Raw genomic sequence first — 11,728 nt, 5'->3', positions numbered from 1 at the left:
TGCTCTGGCATCCCACATGTGTCTGTCGGGAGCGTGGAGCCACGTCCGCTGGAGCCCTGGCTGGAAGAGACAGAACTCTGTTAGCTCGGGGCAGGGTACGGGTGGTGGTCTGGGGAGCTGGTACGGAGACCCGCTCTGGGGACGCTTGTGTGCCGCTGCGCTTTGCTGGAGTGGGGGTTTGTGGCACGGGTCTGCATGAAGGGTTTGGGCTCTGCATGGCTGAGTGGGGCAGGGTTAGCGGTGGGTAAGCTCGGGTGGCCGGTGGAAGCACCTCATTTAGCCTGACAAAGTGCCAGTGAAACGACAGATGGCGAAATAGAATTTAGGTAGATCTATTACGACTATTCTGCTTTATTATTTATTTTTTTTTATTTCTATCTCTTAGCTACAAAAACTGTTTTATAAGCACAAAGTGAAGTGCATAAGCAATGGTGGTGGAGGTTTTTAAAGGATGATGAAAATTCTTCCCCAGGAATCTTTCAATTTATTTTTTTTAACATATATAAAAGACATTTGAAGGTGTATTCCACACAGTTAATTGGCTTCTATACGGAATAAAAACCACAGCACAAATCTTTCCATGGGAAAAATTTATGTACCTATGGATTAGTGACAATTCTTCCTGGTAGAGACATTTTGCAACAACTTCTCACACCCTCATTTACTTTCTCAAGTTCTAAGGCTGTTGTAGCCTATTATTGCAAAGTGCCTTTTATACCCAAACATGCCAAAACCTTCCCCGTGAACAATGACTCTTTCTCACCAGACTAGGTGTGAGGTGTTAATTATGAAAATCAAATCCCCCGCTTGCTAATGCTGTGGTTTGGTGTGTGGAGCCTTACCTGCAGATGCCTGGGCGTGTGTGCCGTCTTGATGGGACTGTTTATGTACAAGGAGTTACCTACACACCTCTGATTTGGTAGGATCAGGCTGTTGCTTTGTATTTGTAAGAGAAGATGTGGGAGGAGGATGAATGAAGGCTTGCTGGACCAGAAAATGGCAGGGGCGGAGGTGTCTGCAGAGCTCTGTCACGGGCATGTGACAGCCTCCATTCCAGTAATATGACAGTTGGCCACCGTTCCTCCAAGAAAGCCCTTAGATATTGAAGATGAAAGAGCGTAAGAAAAACCTGTTTCAGTTCTTGGGCTGATAGACCTGAGAGGTTCAGTGCTTGACCCCTACAGAGAAAAATGTCCCTGTGCTCTCTGTAAGGCGAAATTAAGTTTTATATCCCACTGCAGCAGCCTGGGGAGCCAGGGCTCCTGCTGATGGAGCGTGGGTTCCAGACGTGGTGGACATTTCCATGTCCTTGGCGGGTACAGAAGCTGGCAGAGATGCTAACACTGAAACCAGTTTGATTTGGATGCGGTATGATTTGGAGCGGTGCAGGACTGTGCTCTTGAACCCTGACTCTCTCTGAAATTATGAAGTAAATAGGAACTTTCACTCTCTTTGACCGTACAGAGAGTTTAACCTTCTCTCATTTCCATCCTGAGAACAAGTCGCAGCTGTTCCTGAGAAAGCAGGAAAAATAGAGAGCATTGCTTGCTTCATACTTCTAAATTTCAGTGTCTAATGAGCTTTAATCTTGCCATTTAACAAGAACTTGCAGCTCTACGAGCAATTACGCAACCCGTGAGCGTGCTTCTGTTTCACCCTGCTTCTCCGCTGGTCATCAGAGCGTGCAGAATTGGCAAATCAATAATTGCGGCTATCGCACGCCTTTTCCAATTGCCTGTTCTGTCAGTGTGTGTTCTGCTTATAAACGCGACGGGGCCAGGAATGCAGCCTGCGCTCTTTGGGTTATAATACTATAAACCCATCTATCAGCTCAGTCACCAGCGGCCAAATTCTGGTGTGCCCGGTTACAATAAATTGCTGTCAGGTGAAGAAAACAACATTCCAGATCTGTGGGAAGTATTTCCTACTATCGAAACCACCAGCGTGAACCCAGTCGTGTTCTTTTGCTCCAACTTCATAAATATGTTGAAGAATTTTTCTGAGATGGTGCGGCCACATCGAAGACTTCCTTGTGCGTAAAATCTCTGTGCTCTCTGCTTTGTGTTATTAACTGTGACTCTGAAAAAGTAAACTCTCTTCTCTTTAATAAGCAGAACTTTGTTTCAAAGACAATGCACCATTTATTCACATTTAACCAGCCAATTTGGCTACAGCTTTGGGACCCAAGAAAATATGAAAGGCAATTTAGGGCCACAGTCATAAATACCACAAGTTCAACACCATTTAGGGACTTTTTTTTTTTCATTTTACTTGCAGTGCAGGAGAAATTAGGTTTTATTTCTTCAAATAAAGTCCATGCAGGGAATTTGTCAATTGTTTTGTGCTTAAGTGCAAATACACTAATGAAAATAGAAGGTGACTTTTACCTAGTTCTGCCTCTTAAATCTGAAACATAATTAAATTGATTCTTAGGACTCGGGTTACTGAATTCTCTAGGTAATGCTGGGCCAAAAGGAACATAAATACAATAAAACAAATCACAAATAATACGCCCAAAGAAGCAGTTGCTTGCAGAGGAAAGGCAGGGAACGAAATGACACCAAGGTAGCCAGATCTGCTCAGAGTTTTCCCTGTTGCTGTTGGCCTGGGATGTAGTTTTAGGGTAGAAGAACTGCTCTTGGGCTGTGCTGAAACAAGTGCTTTGCCTTCAGCAGCCTAACTCGTAAAGGTTATCGGGGGGATCAGGATCACAGTCATCTGCAGAACTACCAGCCCTGCCGCCTTGAAGCAGAAGACTTCTTGTTCCTTCCCAACACTGTTGCCACTGCAACGAGTTCCTTTTTGTTTGAAAGACTCAAGGGTTTGTGCATTCAACCCGCCTCCCTGAGCACTGACTTCAGGAGACCTGTATCCCAGAGGATCAGCACTCATCTGAGTGGCCCCGCATCGGGAATGTCTACTTACGCTCAGCAGCTCTGCTGAGCAACAGTGTGCTGCCAGAATCACTCTTGTGTGGTGGGAGGAGATCCAACTTCATCTCAAGTGCAGAGGAGGAGGAGAAGGAGGATACCTTGCCCCTTGGCACAGCCGTCACAGGCACAGTCCCAACAGCGGGGTCCAGCTCAGCATGTCTGCCAACCCTGTCAGATTTATGGCTGATACCAAAAGAAACCAAAACCCAGAACACCTTTTCCTGACATGCTGCATTTTGAAGAGCCCTTGGGCTACAGAGCCAGCACCTCATCCTATGCTGAAGGTGCTCCAGGAGGGTGGCTGTCTTGTGGGGACTGGGTGAGGAACATGGCCATCACAGGGTTTCCAGGCAATATGTGACTTCCAGCCCTGCCAACACCTTCTGTGAATGAACAGAGAGAGCAAGGGCCAGCACCCCCAACCTGAGCCAGCTCACAGCCCACACGTGAAGCAGGTGACGTGACTCTCCAAGCCCACATGGGTCCCAGCAGCTCTGGGGAAAGCCCCAGGCTTGGGCAGGGAGTGAGACACCCATCTGGCACAGCAGTAGGGCTTGCCTCGGGGGTTGGCGTTTGCAGTCTGGCACCCTGGCCCACTTCTGACCCGCTCCCATGGGGTGGGATCCTGCAGGAACCCGCCGGGCAGGGGCTGGCAGTGGTTTCAGCCCCTTCCAGTTCCAAACATGCACCCGCTCCTCTTCCTCCTTGGTCCAAAGCCAGCGGTGAAGGTGGGGGAATGGCTTTGGGCCGCACCTTATCTGCAGACCATGACAGATGTCCCTTCTGGGCGGATCAGGGAAACTCATCATCTACTCTGAAAAATGTGGCTCTGTCTAGGGCAGTGTCTTCTAGCTGTTGAGTTTCCATTGCGTCCCCACGTGGTGCTGCAGACAATAGGCAAAGCTGCCCACATTTCCCACTTGAAATAGAAGAGGGGGATAGGCAGGAAGGATGTAATTCTTTGAAATAATAAAGCCCTGCTTTCTACCTGAGGTCTGCATTTACTGTTATCACCTCCAAATATAATCTCATCCGGCTCTACTATAAATTACTCGTAATGTGCAATATGTGGAGATACTGAGAAAATAAATGGTCTGTTAAACAAATATTGCTTATCAGCTAGAGCGGAGAATGTAGATGTGTGTCAAATAACTCAGCCAGATCTTTCATTATAGCTGTAAATAACAGCTGAGTAAAGTGACATTTTCATGGGCCTGACATGTTCCTGGAGTGGGAAAATGTGGTGAGCGCTTTGCTTCTGCCCTTAGCTGGGTTAGGAGCTGGGAATTTGGGAAGCTGTATCCTGTTCGTAGCCCTGACGCTTGAAAAACCGTTTCCCCTTGCAGTCCCTGGAGATGTAATGCCACATCGTAGTGCCTTCCACATAATGACCATAGCAAAAGCAGTCGGTCAGTTCTCGCCCTTCATTCTCTCCGGGGAAAGGATTTTTGGGGGGGTTTATTTATTTCAAGTCATTCATTTCCTTTCCTTTTGTTGCTTTGCTGTCTGGAATTTGGAAGCTAAAGAACAGGCAGTATATTTCAGGCCGGTTTCATGGCAATCTTTCCCTCATCTTTGTGTTCCATTCTTAGGAGTTTCTCCACATCAGAAGTACTTTACCAGAGCCCACTGACTCTACCTGACCGTTAGGGATAAAAGAGCGTTTTTCTGCCCACTGTATTACTTTTGCTGTTGTTCATCTTTGCTGCGCTCGACATGCCGCCAGGAGCCAGACACTGAGATGTCACTCGTGGCAGGGACAAAGCAATGACATGGAGCTGAAGGACGTGTCTGTCCTAAAGCAAGAGCCTCCCACCACACTTATGCCACCATCAAGGAAGGGCTCTTGATGAGCTGCAGGTTGAATTCTGTTCAGCAACCAATTTTATCCGTGTTTATATCCATGTGCTACTTGGAAAAAGCAGCGTTTAGCTGCCTGGGCCGTTACATGCCTGAAAGGCATCAGAGTTAAGACAGAGGGAAAAATGCAGCTGAACAGGAAAGCACTTCAACTTTTAATAATTCTGTAACTCTTTGCTGGTTGAAAGAAATTATGTACCAGAAAGGAAATAAAAAATGATAGCACATTTACTGCTTAATTTTCACCCTGGCTCTGTTTTGAGGGCATAACGTGTATGCATGGGGCTCACTTTTTGATCTCTCCAGTATCTCCCCTTTCTCCTCCTTAATCTTCCTGGAACACCAGACTCCTCCTCTCCCTGCATAAAGATGACAGGGTTGTGGTGGCTTTTCCAGAGCTGCATCTGAACAGCAGCAGCACAGCTCCAGTTCCTGGGGTCTGGTTAGTCGATTCCCAGCTCTAGCCTTCCAGCACAGCAGCCCTAGGGCTTGTTCTTTGGGGAGACACTCCTCGACTGGGGATCGCTTATGGGCAGCCCGGTCTAGAGACATGTGGGTTTCTCCTCTTCGCCATCAGTGACCCCCAGGAGTGTGCAACACGCTCTGCTCCCTGCCAGCCCATCTGGGGTGCAGGGCAGCAGAGAAACTCACCGTATTTGTGAAGTGTCTGGAGATGTTGAGTGATTGCTAGAAATGAGCCAAGGATCATAATTTTCTCAAGGGAGCTCAGCAGCCAGCGTTCCTCTTCTTTCAACCATTCCTGCCCAGAAGGAGAAAGAATTGAGTCAGTATTTTTTTCTGACAGGCAGAACATTTTTATTTCATTTACCTTAAACAGACTGGAAGGAGCTGGTGTCTACCTCTTGCCAAAAAGCCAGCTTTTGACACGTGCCAAGCACATAACAACATTTCAGCCCCAAAGACAAATCTTTTGGGAAGCTCATATCCCCTGTTCCTTGCTTCCCAGCTCCAGGTGAGGTGCAGGAGCAGATACTTCAGACCATCACTGGAGGTAAAACAAAGCATTATCAGAAGTGCCCTTCAGCTGCTGCTGTGTAACACCTGAGTTGCTGATTAGTGACCTGTTCACTCCATGCAGGCAGCTCAGTTGCTTGCTTGGTGAGCAGGGTGCAGGCTCTTACAGATGATCTCTACTTTTAGACCATGCTTTATAAGCTGTTGATGTCTTCCATGTGTAGACTTCCAGGTGACTTCAAGGTTTCTGACCTGTAGCAGCTCACGGAATGGCTCGTAGTAGCTAAGTGTGAATCTGTAGTGGTCTCCGAGGGGTGGCAGAAGTTGCTGGCTTTGGCTTGCTAACGTCTGCAATTGTCCCAGCTTTCTGAATGAATCAAGACGAACCTGCAGGTCTGAAGTTGATGCTCATTTACAGCATATGAAATGCATTATGAAATGCCTTTTGTCACCCTTCCTTGCCCAGAGCAAGGTAAACTGTACCCCGCGATGGAAATCATCTCACCACCACTCTATCCAGAACTAACCTGGAGAAGACAATCCTGCTCTTGCCAAATTCAGCGGTCACTTTTTGACTCTGATTGTGTCAGTCGTGCATGACAGAGCCTCCATTTCTCCTTGTTTCTGCAGCATGTTCACATTTCCCGTTCCCTGCTGTGGGACTTGCGTTTTCAGCAGGCAGCGTTTGCCCCAGTGCCCATGCTCTGACAGGCCGTGAATCCTGTTCCTGTGCAAACGCTGGGGGCCAGACACCCAGCAACGCTCCTGCTAAGCCACAGAAGGACTTTGTCTCCTGCATCCTTGTCTCTAGGGATGTTTAGAGCTCGCTTAGTGTCAGCATGTGTTACCAAGTGTGAAGGTGTGTTTGCCTGAAAGCACTGAAGTAGCTTCTTTGAAGCTGCTGCTTTAAAACTGCACTTTACAGATGCCCTTTTCGGAACTGTTAAGAGACCTGGACTTCTGTGTTAATCCAGCAAAGAAGCTCATGGTTACCATCCATCCAGATTCGTTATTTGGCATTCTAGCGAGCTTCTCTGGAGCTGAGAAGCAGCTTAATTCACAACAGTTCCATTTTACCCAGTCTTCTCTTGTCCCTGGCCAGCAGCAGTGAAGAAGATACTCCCCCAGGCTAAAGTCTCAGTAAGACACCGCTGAGGTGCCTGCGTGGCTCATATCGGTGCTTCCCAGCCGTTTCTTCTGCGTATCTAAGTGTGCAGTCAGTTGTGACAGTGTGGCCTGAAAACATCTGAGCTGGGATGGAAGAGCCTTCCCAATTCTGCTCTGCTCTGTGCTTTTTCGGGTGATTGGTCCCAGAGTGTGCAGCTGTCTGGTGGCTGTGACTTACTTTACCTGTTAGGGGAAACAGCAAACCGCCAACTTGTGGTTACACTCAAAGAGAACGATTGCCCCTCCCCAGCCAAGGTGAGGATCACAAAGGCTTCCCGAGACCTCTCCTGAAGCGGGCATAGTGTAAACAGCGAGCAGGGTCTCAGCTGGAGTTTTGCCAACGTCGGGTATGGCCACAGCAGTATAAAGAGCAGGACAAGAGCCTGCTGAAGGAGGGACATGTATCCCCAAGCCTTTCTTCCTTCACCAGATAAAGCAATCGTCGTCTCCTTGCAGGCGAAGCCCCAAAGGCCAGGAATGCACGTGTGCATGGTGTTTGCCTCCTGCACCCAAATGAACCTCTCCTCATGTACAAGATGTCTTTAGAAAGAGCTCTGGCCGTGTGCGGACTGTTAAAAGCTGGAGACCTGCACCCTTGTGAACTGAGGCTTGTCTGACCTCAACAATTCACATTTCAGCAGCAAAGAGCTTTATTTACGACCAGAAAGGCTGCCCTTGCCCTCCTCCGTCCAGAGTGTTGAAAGCAATCCAGGAATGAACTTTGCCTTTTGGTCGGTGTTTGGTAGGGAGGGTGAAGATGTCTGCCCCCCCAGCTCCCCATCCCTATGCAAATACTGTCCTTTCTTGACAGTGGAACAGAAATAATCAAAAAGAGGGGCTGGCCATTTCACTTTACAGTTTAACGCTGTAGTAAAGTGCAGGCATATTTCTGTAAACAGCTTTATGACTTCGGGACGCAGAATTGAAGGGCTTGGCGAATTCAGCAGAACCAAGGACATTTTTTTTGCCGTAGGCTAAGGCAGGAAGACCAGGGCACTAGAGAAAACCAGACCTCAGCTAGTGGGAGCTGATGCTGATGAGTGGACTCAGGAGAGCTTTACCAGTTAACACCAGCTTGAGGGATAACCTGGTGAGCATGTGGGGACCTGCGTGGTGTACAGCGTAGGGCACGAGCTGCAGTACCTCTTAGCCAGCACTGCCCGTAGGAACCAGGTCACAGGTCCGGTGTTTCCTCCTGTGCCACACCACCAGAGGATGCTGGGGAAGATGGAAAGGAGTGGTGTGGGAAGAGCAAGCCAAAACAAGAGGTGCGTCCTCAGCTGCCATCAGTGGATCCTGTGAGTCCTGAGCTGATCTGACTGACACTGATGAAACACGGTGGTGATTGCACACATACAGCCTGTGCGTGGTGGTCAGTGGAAAAACTCCGTGAGCTTTGCAGCCATCATCTAGAGAGCTTTCAGCCCTGCAGAGAGACTGCCAGCCGTCTGCTTTAGAGACCCTGTGTCCCTCTGTGACATAAATTGCTGCCGACAGAAAAGTGGTGGCAGGGACCAGAACCTGCAATGACATTTTTTCCAGGAGGGCAGGATTAGGCTTAATTAGCTGCTGGGCTTGCTCCAGACACCGGACAGAGGCTCCCTCTGTGTGAAGTTTAAGAGCACTCCAATTTAGAGAAGTGGGGTTTCTCATTTTTGTGGTGGGCAGAGGAGCCTGGGCTGGACTCTGACAATTTGTCAGAGTAAGTAATTTCAGGGCGTTATTAGTCTTTTGGTGTAATCAATTGGACCAGCTCCATTAATTAAAAAGTCCTGGCTGGAAACTGGTTTCCTATGTTGCAGAGAGCACAAGGTGCCCAGTGTCTCACCCTACACACAGTTGTCCATAGTTAACGAGAATGTCCCTTGGAGCATGACAGCCAGTTTTGGCATGGAGACTTCAGCGAGAGCAAGTCTGCCACTTCTCCTGCCGGAGTGCTGCAGGGGATGTCTTATTTTCAGAATATATGTATACACACACACACATCTCACTTAAGCAGACCTGCATCCTTTAAGTCTTAGGCTTAGGCTCCATCTCGGTGTTACATCAGACTTAGAGCACATCTCCATGCGGGTGCACTTTGAGTCTTTGTCAGGCGTGTTAATTCTTAGCAGTGAACATCCGGGCTAAAGAAAACTCCCAAATAACTGCAAGTCCTGTGAGAAACAGGGAAGGAAGAGGCAAGGAAGGGCTAAATGTCAGTGAGCAGATGCTGCAGCATGGAGTGCCAGAGACACTTACCAGGGTGACGGTGAGAGCAAGCAAGGCGAGCTCAGCTTGCATGAAACAAAGCTGGTCCTGATGCTGCCACACTCGCCTGTCCTCATCGCCAAAGAGCCTGTCACCTGTAGTGGCTCCCACGGGACTCTGGGGGGATGGAGGTCGGCAAGGTCGGAGGCACCGGTGTCTCCTGCCAGTGCTGGCTGCTCAGCTCCCGGCCACAGCGCATTATGAACCACGCCAGCCTCAGCTGTTGTGTGCCAACACTCGCTGTGCTCTTCTTCCCTGCAGATGCCTTACCTGCTCCTGAACCCATCGATGCCGGAGATGAGGCCTCGAATGCACCCTGTGTTTTTTGGAGAAAGCATTGAGGTCAGCCCCGAGCCTGTGCAGGAGATCAGGTATGGATGGGATTGGCTGGGTAGATGAAGATTTCTGTCTTTTTTCTGGTGCTTTTCTTTCTGTAAAAAATTAAGATGTGGTTACAAATGTGAGTCATGGTTATTTTGTTGAGAACGGAGGGACAGGGGGAAGAGTAATGCCTGAGTTAAAGACACGGACAGCAGCAGAGGCGGAGGGGAGGAGGCAAGAGCTGGAGGGAGGTTGTAAGAGAGGAAGGCTTTCCTTCCAAGGCCAGCTCAAATCCAAGGCTGTGAGAGAAAGCCGTTACCATCTGTAGGCTTGAGGGCCAGCACTAAGTGACCCGATGATGGTCTTCGTCTTGTTCCCTGCTGACTTGTATCCTTAGAAGCAGCAACGCCCTTATAATAGGCACCTGTTTTTGTTAGCCCTTGCAGCAGAGAAACCAACAGCAGACCAGCCCTTGCAGAGAGAATGAGCTCTTCCTCACGAGGAGGTGGTCCCTCAAGCCAGTGACTGGGAGTATTCTGACCTCCCAGGGGCTGGTGCTGGGGCTGTGGATAAACGCCGGTCTCTGCTCTTCTTGCACTCTTTTGCTGCTGTGGAATGTACTCTGCAAACAGCATGGAGCAGCTACACACAGCTTGGGGCAGAGATGGTGGGAGGACTGTACACCCAATTCCCACCCCCCTCAACCTATGCAAACATCTCCCTGGAAATGTACCCCAGTAAACCTCCGCTTGCCGAGGAACTGCCGGCGGGCGTGTTTTTACGGTGATTACATCGTAGTCGTGTTTTATGTGTGCTGAATGACTTGCTTACACCCTGGCTGTGTAAAATACATTAGGGCAGCTCAGATTACAGGCAGCGCACCATCCGTCAACCCCCCTCTGGGTGGAGGTAATGACAAGCACACGCCCAGCTTTTAATCTTTTTTTACGTGGAGCTGCACATTCCTTGGCTTCTGATTGCCAGAGGAGCGTTTGGGGAGTGAAAGTCCTGCTGCTCCCCATGGCCAAGGGTTCTAGGGAAAGCCCTCGCATGGCCCGGTGTCCACACACCCCTTTGGGATGCCTGCAGAAAACAGGCAGGGCAGTGACACCCCACGTTTTGTGGCTTCTTCATCTAATGGCTGTTAAGATGGCCACTGTCTTCGAGACCAATGCCGTGGGTATTGGACAGCCACAGCCCACAGCAGCTCTTTGCTTCACCTGCCATTTGACCATTATTTCGATTTTCTCTAGACCCCAACAAGCAGCCTCACACCTCATCTCCCAGTGCTCTGATTTTAGGTAGCTTGGGTGTCTTCATAAAGAAAAAAGACACAGCCAAGCAGGGGACCACCGAGATTCCCCAGTAGGAAGAAGTCCTTTCGGCCTCTGCTTAGGGTCGCAGGGGTGGCAGCTGCCCCAGAGTCTGTGCAGTAAGAGCTCATAAACATGGCCAGTTCCAAAGGGTTAAAGAGTCCTGCCTGTCCTCTCTCCTTTGCTCCTTGGGCTGCGTTCCTGACAACTTGCTGTCCTCTGTAGGTGCAATTCCGAGGTGAAGTACGACTCCGAGAAGCATTATCGGGATGACATCTTCTACGGCCCCATCCCCACCGTCACCACCTACAGCGAGACAGTCATTGCTGCTCCCAATTGCACCTGGCGGAACTACAAGTCCCAGCTGATCTTTGAGCCCCGCCAGAAGCCACTGAGGTTTCAGAGCACGACCATCATTTTTCCTAAGCGCGCCAAGAACATTTACCGGACCACCCTCAACTACAGCTTGGGTTGTGCCAAGCGTTGGTTTGCTTCCAGCGTGCAGCTGGAACTCTGCGAGGAAACCAGCCCGTGCGTCATCTACAGCGAGACCCTCTGATCCGCCCTGCCGCTGGCAACCTCGTGACCTCAAGGAGGCTGTGATCTTTGCTGGGTCTCTGGCTGGGCCTTCACTGATGGCAACTGAGTATTTATGGCTGGAGAACATGTCGTCTGGGTGAGGCTGAACTGGCTGGGAGGAGGCTTGCAGGGCATGGGATGGTTTTGATCAGTGAGAGGCTGGCTTGTATTTTGCGACATTCCTGACATTCATGATCTGGATTTTATTTTTGTTTTTATCCAAGCATATCTATTTTTGACTTGTGTTTAGATGAAATCAGGATGACAAAGGACCCTATTACCCATAGCAGAGTGCTGCCTTGTGAGCTCTGGACACCTCGTCTAGCAGAT

General features: G+C 49.3%; 1 protein-coding gene across 1 annotated transcript; it reads left to right on the top strand.

The window, feature by feature from the left end:
- The first annotated feature begins 9,446 nt into the window (after positions 1–9,446).
- Positions 9,447–11,378, top strand: LOC104497909 (protein FAM101A-like). Its single transcript, XM_010141214.1, has 2 exons — positions 9,447–9,556; positions 11,045–11,378. Exons 1-2 carry the CDS (start codon positions 9,447–9,449, stop codon positions 11,376–11,378), a joined length of 444 nt encoding a protein of 147 aa, XP_010139516.1.
- Positions 11,379–11,728: the final 350 nt, after the last annotated feature.

Source organism: Buceros rhinoceros, unplaced genomic scaffold (assembly GCF_000710305.1).
Source record: "Buceros rhinoceros silvestris isolate BGI_N320 unplaced genomic scaffold, ASM71030v1 scaffold26898, whole genome shotgun sequence".
Classification (NCBI taxonomy): Eukaryota; Metazoa; Chordata; class Aves; order Bucerotiformes; family Bucerotidae; genus Buceros; species Buceros rhinoceros.
This window is presented reverse-complemented; position numbering and strand designations above follow the sequence as displayed.

Excerpts from the sequence above, each read along its gene's own strand:
- LOC104497909 (XM_010141214.1), top strand. The coding sequence starts at position 9,447 with ATGCCTTACCTGCTCCTGAACCCATCGATGCCGGAGATGAGGCCTCGA. Across the intron at positions 9,557-11,044 it reads GAGCCTGTGCAGGAGATCAG|GTGCAATTCCGAGGTGAAGT; the intron begins GTATGGATGGGA and ends TGTCCTCTGTAG.